We start from the raw sequence: 16,298 nt of genomic DNA, 5'->3' as shown, positions 1-16,298 counted from the left end.
CTTATATCATGGAAGGTATACAAAAGACACTGCACTGTTATCACAGTCACGAGAAAGGAACACAAGAGGGGACTTACCCGGATAAGGGATTTGCCCGTGGGTGATGAGTTCGTAAAGCAAGATGCCGTAGGACCACACGTCGGACTTTATGGAAAACTTGCCGTACAGGGCTGCCTCGGGGGCCGTCCACTTGATGGGGAACTTGGCACCTGCGCGCACATGGATAAGGACGCGTGTCCTTCACTGGGAGCCAGAGGATTGCTCAACTAACATTTCTGATTAGGTCAAGTTTCAGATTAACACACGGAGTTTACGATTAACGTTAAGGTTTGGAGCGACTAGTCACTGCGATGACCACAACTGTTGTGAAAGGAAGTGGTTATTACAGATTCGTTCAGCTGTCATCGTGATCACATGCCCACCCTTTGCTTGCAGAACTAGCCAACGAAACACCCACAAGGCAAGAACACATATTTTGACTGATAATTGTAACCTTTCTGCTCCCTTGTTTTCTGGAGAGGGGTTGGGGTGGAACTGAAGCCCATATAGCTGTCTATTCAGAAATGGGAGCACAGATAAAATCATTGTTGTGGTCTAAATTTGAAGTTAACTTACGTAATTTTAGCAGTATATTAAGTGTCTAGGATAAATTCAGCTGGTAAGTGGGGGTATTAGGGGTTCTTGACTGGGGGGTGCATTCGACCCCCCCCCTTTCAAATAATTTGTAGCAGTTAAAATTGGTAATAAACACACAAACAAGAAAAAGAAGTAGCAGCAAACAAATGACACATTCAAAAAAGTAATGACACTGGATATCCCCAAGGAAGTAAACGGCACATTATGACCGGTGCAAAAACAAAACTGCACACAATTATGGAACATTATGCCTCCAGAAAAGATGCAATAACATAGGGGGCAAGGTCACAGGCCAACACCCACCTTGCCTTGCGGTGTACTCGGAGTCTTCGATGATCCTGGCCAGTCCAAAGTCCGCAACCTTGACCACGTTGTTCTCACCGACGAGAATGTTACGTGCAGCCAGGTCACGGTGGATTAACTGTTTGCTCTCCAGGTAGGCCATGCCGCTCGCAATCTGCGCACGTCGAGAGAACGCTTCCTACTGAGACTTTGCAGTACTATAGCGTGGTACGAAAAACGACTCGTTCCTTTCTTGGGAATTGCACGTGACTCCATTGACCTCTTTCATCTATAACCATGCTGCATTGATTATTAGGTTGATTGATAAAAAACTGAACACATAGGCTACACACCCAATATGTTGCCAGCGGTTCTGCAATGTTAAACTGTCAAGTAAGTGAATCATTGTCAGAGGATGATTAGTGAATCAAAACATTACAGTTATTCAGCTGTTCACTGAAAGCACTGCAGCTAGCCAGAATCTCGTCTTTAAAATGGAATTGCCACTTAAATTGAACAACTTCCTCTAATTTGGTTGCTTTTGTATTTGGCTTCTGCAACCCTGTCCATATTTCTCCCCAAACGAAACTACAGTAAAATTCAGTGTCCCCCTTAAGAAGAAAGATAATCGGACAAGATGTGGAAGGGGGACCCTTGCTCGGTCGCGGACCAATATCCAAGATGGCGGCTGAAGAGCCTCTAAGAAGAATGCATACCTGTGTTTCTAATAAAGTGCTTCATTGAATACGTGTGCATTTACTGCTTTTTACTGAACCGGAAGGACTTGCGCGAAATTTCACGTGTAATGACAAGGGGGGGGGGGAGAGGGGGAGACGTTCTTCAAATGTTCTGACAATTTATGACAACTCCGAATGTAACCCCGAGACACCACACTATAAAGGTACTAAGAAATAGTGGACATATCTAAAGACTCGAAAATTGGCTTCCTAAGAACTGGTGCCGCAGTATTATGTAGCGGAGAACAGGTCGGAAAAAAAAAAAACAAAAAAAAAACATTGGCACATATCACAAATCTCCCGAAATGCGGAAGGGGGCGCTTGCTAGGGATTTTATTGTAGAGTGAAATTGAACATAATGAAACTATACTTGGTTACAACCAAAGAATAAATGTCAGCTCCGCCCACAGCCGTCGCTGCCCCATCCAGAGAGAATGCGTGGTCGTGACTACAAAGAGTCATCCCGTGATGGCCTTCATCACAAAGTCAAAAGTGCTGATAAGCAGAACATCTAACCGCGAGTCCGACGAGTCAACGCTAAAGCGTCTGTCCGAAATGTGTGTTTGTGATGTTCGCTATGAGCACGGCGCACCATCGTAATCAGATCGAGCTTCCGCTTGTGCCTCCAAATTCAAGCATAATTATATTCTGAGTGATCATCAAGCCGTTAACACAGAACGTGTGTGAACGTGCGACGAAGTGGCGCGATTTTTTACAGCCATGACCTCGTGACGCGCAAGCAGCAGACGACGATCTCCTGGAGCGAGCATCGGACCAATGGCGAGGTGAGCTGGGGCAATATGACGGACGGCGGCCAATCATAGGCCCCGGAACGACAGTCAAGTATTTGCTTTTTCTGCATTTCTTTCTGAATGTAGGAGCCAGCTGAAGTGGGGAATTTGAGAACAGAGAAATGCTCTTTCCGGCAAGCCCAAGAAGCCGGCTCCCGGTCGCGCCATCGCGGAACTAGAATTTTTTAAAATCACCGTTTTTTTCGCGATTTCCACAATAATTTCCACCACCTAGGAGGGCACAACAAATTTTTCGAAACACATCTGCGCAGTTTTTAGTGTAGATATTTTGGAATCGGATAGAAAGAGAGTTCCAGAAACTGAAAATCTGATTTTCAGGAAATTGATATTTTTGCGATTTTTCGCGGTACAAAAGTCGCGTCCCCCCATGCATGGAACTGCTACTTAAGGGGGGACATGGCTTGTGGAGACCAAAAAATCATCAAAGAAAAAAGTGTTTTTTAAATTATATTATTGACATCTACAGCTATTATTTCGCATGTAAATCCTAAGAGAAGTGTTATAAGATCAGTATTTCATTTGCAGTTAGATCTGTGCAACGAGTACGAGCTGAACGTTAAATGTTTTTGGGTCATTTATTTAGCTTGTCGGAGTGATATCTAATGATCTAGAACAGCTAGAGCTGTAATTACTTTTTTAACATAAAGCCCAAGCTGTGTACCACAAAGTGCTGAGAGCAGAATTCTAATTTTCTGCTCATAGATTTTTTAAAATTGATTTTGTTTTTTCTTTACGGTAGTCATGGTACAAACATTGAATTTCGATCATCTGCAGAATGACTAGTTATGATCCAATCTGAAAACTGTTTGCAGTGTTGCACTTATTGCATATAGTAGTATCTAGCTATCTGATAATATTCACTTTCGGCTGAATGGCTTTTCTCCTATTGTCTCCGGAAACAATAGAGAGGCAGCTTTGTGTATCTCGTAAACCAGTTTGCTTACAAGAAAAATTATTGTATATTTGAAATCAGCATGAAAAACCAAACAAGTCTATTTAATTTCATCATGTTTGGACATAAGATACAGAAAATATCTCCACACACCATGTCCTTAAAGGGGTACTGACACAAAAATTTTGGCCTTGCGTTTTTTTTTTTCTGCAATGTGTTACTGGGGGCCTGTTAGTCATAACATGGCACATCGTCTGCTGCAGTGTGCAACAGATAATTAATGACATGCTCCTCATTACCGACCAGAGTAAGTTTCGGTTTAAAAAAGAAAAGAAGCCTCCGGGTGTACCTATCACCACCTAGTGGGGGTGCAGCACTCGATCACGTCAGCACACAGAACTGTGACGCACTTCCGCGCGGTTCGCGAGCAGTCGCCGGAAAGTAGACTGCTGGAGCGAAGGCGGCAAAAAAAAAAAAAAAAAAAAAAAGGGGGGGGGGGCGGCGGCTATGATGTCATCATAACTTGTTGCACCGTGGTCACGCGAGGGAAGTACAGTAAAACCTCGGTAATTTGTACTCGGTTAATTGGGAATCCCGGATAATTTGTATTATTTGCACGGTGCCAAATTTTTACATTTAAATTTAACCGGATAATTAGTGCGGCCAGTCTGCGACTTCCCGGTTAATTGGCACACTTGGCCGCGACTTCCAAGATATGCAAAGGGTGTTGCGAATCTCGGAGGCTGTAACTAAAACATGCATTTTTTTTTTGATGTACGGATCTCGAAGGCCATGTTTTTTTTTTACCGGAAATACGTCGTAGACGCCATGTTTTAGCAATTGCCAGGCGGCGATGCGTGCGGTTGCGATCATGATCATCATCATCTCAACAGCGATGTTAGCCACTCTAGCGAAGTGAATGTTTTGTGGAGTCTTTGTGCCATTTGGATGTCGGCTGGCGAGCATTGTGCGATTCGGTGCGACTGCTCCATTTGTCTCCTGTCTCCGCTTGAGTGTCTTCCCTGTGAATTAGTTGATTGAGGTGTGCTTGGAAGGAAGATGCCGAAGTACAAGAGCTTGTCCCTGCACGAAAAGGTGTGCTTAATTGAAGAGGCCAGCAAGTCGACGGCGTCGAAAACGGCTCTCGCCGAAAAGCACCACGTGCCTCTGTCAACGCTGTGCAACATCATCAAGAATAAGGAGAAAATTCTCGATGCTTACAGCAAGACGCACTCGTCAAAGCGTACACGAGTACGCCCGCCTACGTACGCCGACGTTGAAGCAGCTCTGATCGACTGGCTGCAGAAAGCCAACGCAGCACACCTTCCTGTGAATGGGACCATATTGCGTGAGAAGGCCAACCAGCTGGCGCTGCAACTTGGACATTCTGAGTTTAAATGCAGCAATGGATGGTTTTGCCGATTTAAGGAGCGCAACAACCTGACATTCGTGACTGTTTGTGGCGAGAGTGGCAGCGCGGATCAGTCTGTTGTCGACGGCTGGAAGCAGCACACCTTGGCTCCACTACTCGCCAAGTACGAAGCAGCAGATGTTTACAACCTTGATGAAGCTGCTCTGTTCTACAAAATGTTGCCTACGAAGACGTTCGCTTTGAAGGAGGCAGACATTAAGGGGCGGAAACAGAACAAAGATAGAATCACTGTTTTGTTTGGTGCAAGCATGTGCGGTGAGCACAAGCTGCCACTGCTTGTTATTGGGAAGACAGAAAAGCCTCGTTGTTTCAAAAATGCACGACTGCCATCCAAGGATGACCTGATCTATAAAAACAACAAGAAAGCTTGGATGACGGCTGCACTCTTTGAAGAATACGTGCGGCACCTTGACCGCAAGTTTGCGGCCGCAGGGCGCAGCGTTTTGTTCGTCGTCGATAATTGCCCAGCTCACGGCGACATTCAGAACCTGCAGGCAATCAGGCTGGTCTTTCTACCCCCGAACACGACGTCGCTATCGCAGCCGATGGACCAGGGCGTCATACACCATACCAGGAAAATATATCGCTACAATCTGTTGAAGCGAATGCTCCTTTGCTATGACAACGGAAAGGAGTATAACATTGACCTCCTCGGTGGTATTTGCCTCATTGTTCACGCATGGAGGCAGGTGGAGGCCACCGTTATTCGACGGTGTTTTGAGCACGCCGGTTTTGTGAAAGAAGAGGCAACCTCCGCTGAGTTTGCTGTCACCGCTGTCACTTGCCCGTTTGATGAAGAAGGGGAGACTCTCTGCGCTCGATATGAGGCTTTGCACGCGGACGAGGAGTGCACTCCAATCGGATTCTCCGAGTACGCAAATGTCGAGTGCACAGTGCAGACGTGTTACGCCGACATCGACAGCGAGATAGCTGCGAGATCGACCGATTCGGCCTCTAATGTTGACAGCGATGACGAGCCCTCCCGAGCACCCCCTTTGGCGGATGTCATTGATGCCTTGAGTGTTGTGCGCAGCTTCGTCGAGTGCAACGGCGGTGAGGCTGAGATGCTGCGCCTCATTGACAGGCTGGAAAATATGACTTTCAGTGCTGGGAACTACCAAACGCGTCAGTCACGCATGGAGGAATTTTTCTCCAAGTAGGCTGACTTGCCACAATAAAGGTGTGACTTCCGTACATCACGTTTTCTGGCTGATTTCTTTGATTTCGCGTTGTTTCGGATAATTGGGAATCCCGCTTAATTGGGATATTTTTCTCGGTCCCGAGGCCTTCGAATTAACGAGGTTTTACTGTAGGGGGGTCACAGAGGGTCATCTTTGAGGGTGTCAATAGCCCGAGGGTGTCGATCGCTCACGCAAACTTCAAAATTAATTTAAAATACCTTCCAAGCTCTATTTGCTGTTGACATTTTACAGATGATATAGGCATGTTCACGGGAATCGATCCCGCAGGCTATCTCAGCCGCGAAATTTTGTGTCAGTACAGCCGCCTCTGATATGATTTCGTTTCGTACCTGAATTCTGAACCCCTGTTTGTTTCTCAGTAAATGGAACTCCTGCTAAACAGAACATATTTTCCTGGTGCCTTCAGGCTCTGTAACACGAGAGTCTAGTGTACCCTAATACACGGATGAAATTGGAGAACGACTTACCTGCGAGGCCATGTCAATGAGCGTGGGCAGCTTGAGCGCGCGGCCGCGAGTGCCGCGCAGGTGCTCTAGCAGCGAGCCATGGGCCATGTATTCGGTGACGATGTAGATGGGCTCCTCCTTGGAGCAGACAGCGTAGAGCGAGACCAGCTTCTCGTGCCGGAACTTCTTCATGATGGCCGCCTCCTGGAGGAACGCCGCCGGGTCCATCGTGCCCGGCTTCAGCGTCTTGATGGCCACCTCCGTGCTGCCCTTCCACAAGCCTGCGAGCGAATCCCACGGGAGGCAATAAAATTAACAATGGTGGACTTGTTTACGAAGTCACTGTGTCACAAAACATTAAAGTGGGAGGCGATAAAAATTCTACGAAAAAAAAAAAACCCGCAGACTGCAGTTGAACCCCTTTAACCTTTTCACTGCCAATCCCAAGATAACTCGGGTGATGACACAAACACAAGCCCAGCCAATCCCGAGTATATACTACTCAGTTTGCCTCTTTAAATCACTCCCTGGCACTTGCAAGAGAGAACTCGTGAAAAAAAATAATGCAGGTGTGGCCCGCCATCTATGGAGAAAACATATAAACAAAAAACTCAGTTTCGCCGCAAGGGCAAAAGGGATGCACCTGAATCTTAGAACACGAACGTTTTGGAATTTGTCCCCATCGAAACGTGGCCGCAGAAGCCCGGGAATCGAACCCGCGACATCGAGCTTGGCAGTGCAACACCATGTGAGCCACTGAACTGCCGAAATGAGCAATGAAAGAGCGAAAAAAGAACGTTTTGCGACACTCACCGTACCAGACCTCGCCAAAGTTGCCGCTTCCCAACTTTCGGAGGAGCTGCACCGAACTGCGCGGGATCTCCCACTCGTCACGCGTCTCTGGCGACAGGTCCCACACCACGGGCTTGGGCTTGGGGCACGCGATTGTGAGCTTGTGGCACAAGCCGTTTGCACCTTCTGCACGAGCACGAATAAGAAGGGATGAGACGGAGTACTCAGAGGGCTCCAAAAGAGGGTTTCAGAAATATCTTCGATTACTAAGAAGTACAGTACTTACGGATTGAAACGCAAAAATTTAGGGCTATGCAATGCACGTACCTTCGTTTCCAGCGATTACAGTTTGTATTGCACCGGCATAATTTCTACTCTAACACTTTTACCTTTAGCGGCCAGATTTGAAGCGACAGGACACAATTATTATGAGACATTTCTTGTAGCAGCTGTTATACTAAATAAAATTACGTTGCGTTTCAATCCGCGAGTACTGTACCTTACGAGTAGGGGTGTGCAAATATTTGAACTTTCGAATATTTTTCGAATAGTGTTTGCTATTCGATTCGCACCGAAATTTTACTATTCGAAGTATTTGAACTTCCGGAAAATAAATATAATGGTTTATAATAAAGGAAAATAAATATAAAGACGATAAATCGGCGTTCAGCGTGCTTTGTCTTGAGTTTTGGGGCACTGAGGTGCGAAACTGCTAGCCGCTTCCACCGGTGCTCTGAGCGGTCGATGCGTGACAAGCTTGCCGGGGGGGTCTGCTGCCGATGCGAAAATGCCCATCCATGGTTGCAAGGAGCCAGCGGGCGATGCGATTCGTTGCTTGCGACGAAACACATTGCGACTTCTTAGTTTTCGCTTGTCCGCTAGCGCGATGTTCTTGCCCACAGAGTTCGGATTCGTCTCGTACATTGGCACTGTGAGCGGAGTTAGGCCTAGAGACGACTCCGAGCAGTAAGCTCGGTCGCAATGCGCATGGTCGTGGTGCCCGATGTTTCAAAGTACGTCATGCTCGATCGTGAGTAGGAAGAGTCGTCCCGCGATGGTCTTCGCCACGAGGTGTGAAATGCTGATAAGCAGAACAGTCGGTCTGAGACGCACGTCTTCAATGCTCGCTACGAGCGCGGCGCACTATCGTAATCTGATGCTTGATCTTCCGCTAGCAGCTGCCAAACTAAAGCGTAATTATATTCTAAACGATTGTCGACCTGTGAACACAGAACGAGTGCGAACGCGTCACTAAGTAGCGTGATTTTAGACAGCCGTGACCTCATGACGTGCAAGCAGCAGACGACGCTCTCCCGGAGCGAGGATCGGACCACTGGCGAGGCAAGCTGGAGCAACATGGTGAACGCAGCCAATCGAAGGCCTCTGAACGAACTTCAAACATTTGTTTTTGTACGCTTTTTTTCTGAATGGAGGACCTAGCTAAAGTGGGAAATTTGAAGACGGAGAAATGCTTTTTCCGATGAGCCCAAGATAGCGCCGCCCAGTTGCGCCATTGTGGAGCTGTAATCTTTTTTAAACGCAGTTTTCTTTTTTTTTTTGCGATTTCGCAATAATTTTTGCCACCTCGACAAGCACAACAAATTTTTACTGCACTTGTACATAGTTTTCAGTGACCATATTTTGGAATCATAAAAAGGGCTACAGAAACTGAAAATGCGATTTTCGAAAATCGATTTTTTTGTTATTTTTTTAGCGATATGAAAGCCGCACCCCCCCCCCCTTAGGAATAAATCTGTTCTTTCACCATGTTTGTGACTTGTAATTGTTCCTGTCTCGTAAGAACATACTTAAAGATTCTCTGCAAATTTTTCTGTAATTTTTGCTTTGAAGTATTCGAAAAATATTTGAGAAATATTCGAAAATTATTCCATTCGCACTCAATCTTTATGATTTGAATTCGCTTCGCACCCAAAATTTCGCTATTTGCACAGCTCTACTTACAAGCTATATCGATAACTTTCTTTTCTTGTCAGAATACTGAGAATGCTGTCATACCCACAATGAAAACTAGTGAAGCATTTTGGATAATTTGCTAAAACAATGCAATCTGAAATGAGAACAGAAAAATGCTAATCGCAAAGCCTGTAGCCTAATTACATGAGAATACAGAGCAATATTGCTCTGGAGCTCGTTTCCTAGCATAATGTAGTCCTAAATATGTTCGGTACTCAAGAATTTGAAATGTGATGACTAAGGGCTAAACAGAGCACAAACTTTCATTTACGCTGTCTTCAGATCATGTCAATTGGCGTAATTTCGACTTGGACACTTACTTTAGTCAACATTATGTTTAGTGGCCAGAATCGTAGTGACATGATACTGTTATTGCAAGAAACTGCGCAAAAAAGTAATTATACTAAAAGTTTTGATGTCGCGTTCCAATCCACGAGTACGTACTGCACAGTTTTGAGACAATCAAGTTACTCTTATAATAACAAAGAGCTGAGCTAGCTGGTACATATTCACATTAAAAGACCAAGTGTGTGACACCAACACAAGAGAGAAGTCAGCATTTGTCCCGACTTCTCTCTTGTGTCCGTGTCTGCACACCCAGTCTTTTAACATGACCACTGTTATAAACGTAAATGAACACTGATATGGAGCAATGCATACTAACTGTTCGTATGTCATGTGTTTGTAATATTAGAAGTATTAATACGTGTACAATAAAGCATATTATTAGCCCTCGGATTAATGCACTGGACCACAGTTAGCGAAGAAACATATTGCAGCAAGGTCGACAGCAAGGCTGTCCGTGTTTGTTGCGTTGCTTTAACCATAATGGAAGTGAAAGAAATGACACAACATTTCTCGTCTTGCTTTCTAGCTGTTAGACAATGACAATTTCGTAATTACAGTGCGACAGCTCAATACTTCCCGAGTGTAAAGCAAGATCGTAAACTAATGCTTCCAGCAAAGACAACGCACTCACCCATGTAGTAGGAGATGAGCTCTTGGAGTGTGGAGAAGGTCTTCTTGGTGGTAACGAAGAAGCCACCATTGTCCATGGTCTTCACCTTTGTAGTGCTTCACGTGGTCCCCCTTGGTTGGCTCGAAGTCACGGATCGACAGCGAGAACGCCCCTGCGTGTGATGAGAAAACAGAGTTCTTTACCGATTTGCGTCACACCAGCGAGATCGACAGTACGCTGTGTGCACGACACCACACGCTCTTTGATGCCACTACATTGTAAAGCTATGCCATGCATCCAGGTCAGAGCTGCCAGATGACGCTGAGCTGACAAGTAAATAATCATCCTAAAAGTAGCCCAAATGAAGCGGATGTTTAATAAATTTTCCTATTCAAAATATTTTTTAGTTATAATAAAAGTCATACATATACGAAGGGAAGGTAATGAGATAACTTTACTTAATCTGTACAGAGAAAATATGCCCAACTATGAACGAAAGCACACATCTACTTTTTATAGTCTCCACTATGTTCATTGCACGTCTGCCAGAGCATGAAAAATGTTAGTTGACTCGCTCAACATTTGTTTGATATCAACGCTCAACTATAAAAAGTCGTTCACAAATGCGCTATTAGTGAATGTGATGAGCACTAAAATAACGGTATTTGCAGGAAAAACGTGAATAAGTCCAGGAAATGTGACAAGCAACTGGAACGTTTTACAAGTAACTCAAAAATAAAAAATAATAATAATAAAAAAAGAAATCTAAGCGTAACTGGCAACTCTGGTCCAGACTCAACTTCACCACACATAGCAACAACTGTATGGCTGAGGGGCCAGTTGGAAGCTGATAAACCACTCCCTCGTTTGTTTAGCAATACAATTTGCAGCCCGAGAAACACCGACATGTAATAATGATACAGCAGGCATATATTACGGCAAAATGGTAGCAACAGGACAACAGACAAGAACAACAATTAATTTCCCCGCTTCAGTGTATAGCAAAAATGCAGCAATTTAGGGGAACACAGGCATTCAACAATGCCTAATAGTAATTGTATGAAACTTGTTAAGGAAACTGTTACAAAGTCATACCTTGTTTTAAAGCATGGATAGAATGATGTCCATGAAAAACGTCATCCCAGAACTATTACAGTGTTTTATATACGTTTATAATGAATATCAAACATACTTGTATTTAGCCACAACAAGGGATTACACGTGTTGTGTACAAAAGGAAATAATTTAAGACTCCAGCAGTTATATGAGAGACGGTACCTGTTGTCTGCTCGCTGTTTCGAATGAGGAACGTGCCCCTCGGGTTGGATGCAAGCATGAGCATCTTCTCGGCGTCCTTCCGCGAGACCTTGCCAAAGAACCAGCTGCAGAAAGGACAAAACACAAGACCCTATACGCCCTAACAAATACACATACACCTAAACCTTCATCTTCAAAGTTCATCTCTTTGAGGTTAAGAATTGCCATGGCAACTTACACTTTCAAAGCAAGCATTGCCACAGCAACTTACGCTTTCACATCTTCGAAGCTAACCGTTGCCACAGAAGCTTTCACATCTTTGAAAATAACCCTTTACTGCACATTGTTGCATATACAAAACATTCCAATAAATGGAAACCAAAACTAAACGATAGCCCGTTTAGAGCTGCCTGTACATGTTGTTGCATTTCCGCAATATTGCTTCGAAAAACGCTCCGTCTTGTGCTTCCATCTGTGCTTTAAGACGAGCCTGAGTCTATGTCCATTTCAATTCACATGTGTGCAGCATGTTTTCAGGTCATATGCACCAAATTTTTAATAGAAGTTCAGTGTATTCGTGTGCTACTGTGTCACTTCGTCCTGGGTGTACAGCTACGTCTGTGCTTCTACGTTGTAAATTTTGGGCCATACCCCTAGAACACTGTGCTTGGTGGCAGTATTTTATTACATGTTTTGCTCTGCCCTCAGTTCTGAGTGTCCCCACCTCTTGTGCCCTTGCGCTCCTTTTTCTCTTCGTTGCTTGACCGAGCCCCGAATGTGTAATAAAAGTAGTTCTGCCTGCTCTCAACTTACACATGCTTCCTGTTTAGTCTACAGCTGCGTTTAGCTCTGTTTTGCCACAAATTTTATTCTCTTTGTTATCTGTTTCTTCCTTCAAACGTTAAACCTGATGTGGAAATGTGCCGCAAGTTTCCTGGTTGCAAGGGAATCTGCATGACGTACTGCTAGAAGTATGGAAACGACCTTTGTACAACAAGCATGAGCAATTGCTTTCTTTTGTACCGCACTACAACATGAATGCGCGCACTGATTTTCATGTGCAAATAAATATTTGAGTTTGAATTGCACTGACTATCTTTCCTGTTGAACTTGTTCTTAATTGGCTTGTTGTTGCAAATACGCAACACACTTTTTTTTTTTTGCTAATACAAACTGTAAAAATCAATGGAAGTTATTTTTCATGGTAGTACAGCTATTCTTGTGCTTCCGTGCAACTCCATGAATAATATTATGAAGAAACAAAAGATTGTGCAGTAAAGGGTTAAGCGTTGCCACAGCAACTTACACTTTCACATCATTTAAGTTAACTGTTGCCACGACAACTTATGCATCTTTCAAGTTAAGCATTGCCACGGCAACTTAATTACCCTTTCACATCTTTGAAGTTAAGCGTTGTCACGGCAACTTAGCCTTTCACATCTTTGAAGCATTACAGCCTGAATTTCAATGCAAGGGGAAAGGAGCTAAGAAGAGTGAAAAAGAGAGATAAAAGTGACAGAAAATTAAAAACTCACTCTTCACTCTCTACGGTCTTCTCGAACGCCACGTAGTTCTGTGGAATGTAGCCAGTCTGTGGGCCGTTCAGCTGTTTGGCATGCCACCAGTCCTGGTCACTGGAACAGCAACGTCGAGGACACATTTATTGAGCGCTACAAATATGACGCACGCCATGTCCTACGCTTTCGTCTGAGTGTTTGAACGTACTCTATTGTTGGTTCACCTGTCATCGAGAATCTGGAGCGACATTTATGACACGTTTATCGTTACCCGTGAACGTGAAATCCACACCTCAAATCGTGTCCAAAGCTTTTGTTTTTTTTTGCTAGGCAAGCAGCGTGTCAGAGCTGCGGCGATTGCTCAAATGCACTCAATAGCAGATCTGTCATCGAGATTACAAAACCACAGGACTGACATGTTTATCAAGCACCACGAATGCAATGTTCATGGCAAACTGTGCCCAAGGAAGACGTCAATGAGCGTGACATGACTGTAGCAAGTGTTTGAGTGCACTTGATTGCTGCTCAGCTGATGTTAATTACAGTAGAACCCGCTGTTACGTTCCTTTCTGTTGCGTTTTCCCGGCTGTTACGTCGTTTTCCGCCGGTCCCGGCATAGCTCCCATACGATACAATGTATTGGGAACCCCGCTGTTATGTCGTAACTGTCGGACCATTCCTGTATAATACGTCGTGAAGTGCGCTTGGAGCCGACCGAGTGACTACCGAAGAGAGCGGCCATGGTGCACTTTCACGCAGCTTGGCCTGGTTTGACCGTAACATTAGCAGCATGAGGGGCGCAAGTAACAGGATCTTTCGATTGATGCAAACAAAAGCATCGCCTTCGAGATTCGTATTACCATAGTCCCTCAATACTTTTTACTGGTCACGAAACTTCCCCGTCACTCTATGGGAGAGCTTTGTGTGCCGCCAACTTTGACTGCGGTGCGGCGCCACCAGTGTTAGGGGGGCACCCGCGGTACTCGTCGAAGCAGTCGGCGAGGCGACGGCGTGTTGTGTCGCGTGTGTACGGTGCTTTCTGTGCGTCTTATCGTATTCAAACGTGACGAATACTTAGCGGCAACGTGACGAACGATGCAGAAGACGTCCTGCGTGCCGCACGGTCGCTCCGGCGAACAAGGCGCTCGTCAAGGCCAGCGCGGCGACGGCGTGCTGTGTTCGCTTCGTTTGCGTCGTGTTATCGCGTGTGTGCGGTGCTGTGTGTGCCTATGACCATTTTTGTATGCGACAAATAGTTAGCAGCAGCTTCACGAACGATCACAAGAGACATGCTGTGTGCCACATTGTCGCTCCGGCTATAGGAACCGCTGAAAAAGTATCGTTGTTTGTGTTCCCCAGCGACCCCGAAAGCCGCTATCAGTGGAGGCGGGCGATACCACGTAAAGAAACGGGCGCATTCTCTTTCAGTTCACCAAACGTTCGAGCATGCGAAAAACATTTCTATAACAAGGACATTATTCGCGAAGACGAATGCGTTATAGAAGAGGTTGCCGCGCGAAAGAGTGAAGCTGAGGGCCGGCGCTTTACCTCGATTATTTGAATGTCTCCCGGCTTACTTGGCCAAAAAGAATCCGGCACCTCGGCAGTTGCCTTACAGGCAGCCGGTCAAGCGTCGTTGGGAGTCTTCGGAGGATTCCAGTGGGGAAAATGCCGTGCAGAGGATCCGCGTGGACGTCTCCGACGAATTGCATGCAGTAAATCATGGTAAATATTGCAGTTTTACGCGGCTTGCTCTTCTGTGTTCTTCGGCACGCTGATTATAACGCAAGTTGAGCAAACGTGATGGATTTCGTAAACCTTTGTGTTTTTCCCCTTGTTCTGCAGAAAGTATGCCAACGGTAAACAAGGCTGAGGACAAAGCTTGCAAAACAGAGGAGGCTGTGTGCAGCGCTTCGGAACAGTTGTTTGTGCAGCCAAGTTCTTCACTGTTTGCCTTCAGTTTCTGCTTTCAAAATAAAATGATTATAGCCAGCAATTTACTGTTTCATATGAATATATAGAATAGATGAAGCCCACTGGCTTTCACCTTTTAATAAGGTGCTGAAAGGATTGAATATTTCCTCTAGATCAAACAGCTGCACAAGACCCTTGTTCAACTTTCGTCCAAGTGAAAGAAGCTGCTGTAGGGCATGGCTGGGGAAATACATTATACACTCGCTTGGCACTTCGCAGAGTGCAAGGGTCCTTAGCCATTTTGCAAGAAAGAAAAAAAAAAGAAACTACGCCATGTGGCTCTGCAATGTGCCTGTAAATCTAAGTACACATGTTTTTGCGCCTCATCTCCCTGGAATGCGAGCGCTTCAACAAGCATGTTTAGCAGCACACCTTAGCTGCTTAGCCACCGAGGCTGGTAAAAGAGCGTTATCAGAGTTTTCGCTCGTATTATTACAATATTGTTGTGATATTCACTTCAGAGTTTCGTACGTGCAGTCTGCCCGAGACAGAACTTAGCGACGCATGGGCCGTCTAGAATTTTTTTCTCTAACGTGGTATTTCCTACGCCGAGCGTCGGTGGCGCACGGACATGTACCAGTAATGTTTAACTCGGTCATGTATATTCAGAGGAATTTAAGCTAAGTCTTTTTTCAAAGCATGGATAAATCGCCGGGAGAAAGTATCATCGCGTAAGTTGCGCGCGTCAGTACGTTTTTTGGTGAAGAGACGGGATTCACGCCCGTCGTAGTACGGCTGTGTTGGTCGCGGTTCTTCCGCTGACGTCGGCTACAGCCTCGTGGAAAATAAAAAGCGTCAAAAAGGCATGACCGAGCAGTCTTTGCTAAATCAGTGTGCAGGGCGTGGCTGCATGCCGATTTCGCCGCTATCGAAAGGAATAAAACACTGCCGCAATCGAACAGACATTTATGGCCGCTACGCGCAGATACGAGTACTCTGCCTATATGCGATGGGTGATCAGTATATAAAAAAGCCACGGAAATATGTCCGTGAAGCCACCAGAGCGAGTCGCCGCCGCGGAAACCTCTTGACGCACCAAAAAGCCGTTTAAGCGGCCGCGATGAAAGCCCCCTTGTCTGCACTAACGCCCCTGGCGGGAGACTATGTCCCTATACCAAACTTGGCCCGAAGTTTCGTGACCATAAAAAAGTATTGAGGGACTATGGTATTACATAGATGGCGTCTATGACGTAATTTCTCGCGAAAGCAAGGCCTCCGAGATTGACATTTACTATTGACAAAAGCATAGCCTTTGAGATTTGTATTAAAAAATGGCATCTATGACGTAATTTCTCGCGAAAGCAGGGCCTTCGGGATTGGCATTCACTTCTGCCATCGCGTTGGCGTAGACTCATCATCATCCTTATTTGTCGGAGGACGGGAGGAG

At 45.4% G+C, this 16,298-nt stretch overlaps 1 protein-coding gene across 1 annotated transcript in view; it reads right to left on the bottom strand.

Moving 5' to 3' along the window:
• The window catches only part of LOC119371661 (tyrosine-protein kinase Src64B-like), a 56,072-nt gene that overhangs the window by 28,492 nt on the left and 11,282 nt on the right, over nt 1–16,298 (bottom strand). The window contains 5 exon segments of the mRNA XM_049419912.1: nt 7,253–7,417; nt 10,185–10,272; nt 10,274–10,335; nt 11,442–11,545; nt 12,956–13,054. Of these exon segments, the coding sequence (XP_049275869.1) occupies nt 7,253–7,417; nt 10,185–10,272; nt 10,274–10,335; nt 11,442–11,545; nt 12,956–13,054 (518 nt within the window).

The sequence above is a fragment of the Rhipicephalus sanguineus genome, chromosome 10, assembly GCF_013339695.2.
Source record: "Rhipicephalus sanguineus isolate Rsan-2018 chromosome 10, BIME_Rsan_1.4, whole genome shotgun sequence".
Classification (NCBI taxonomy): domain Eukaryota; kingdom Metazoa; phylum Arthropoda; class Arachnida; order Ixodida; family Ixodidae; genus Rhipicephalus; species Rhipicephalus sanguineus.
Note: the sequence above shows the minus strand (reverse complement) of the source record. Positions and strands in the feature narration are given on the sequence as shown.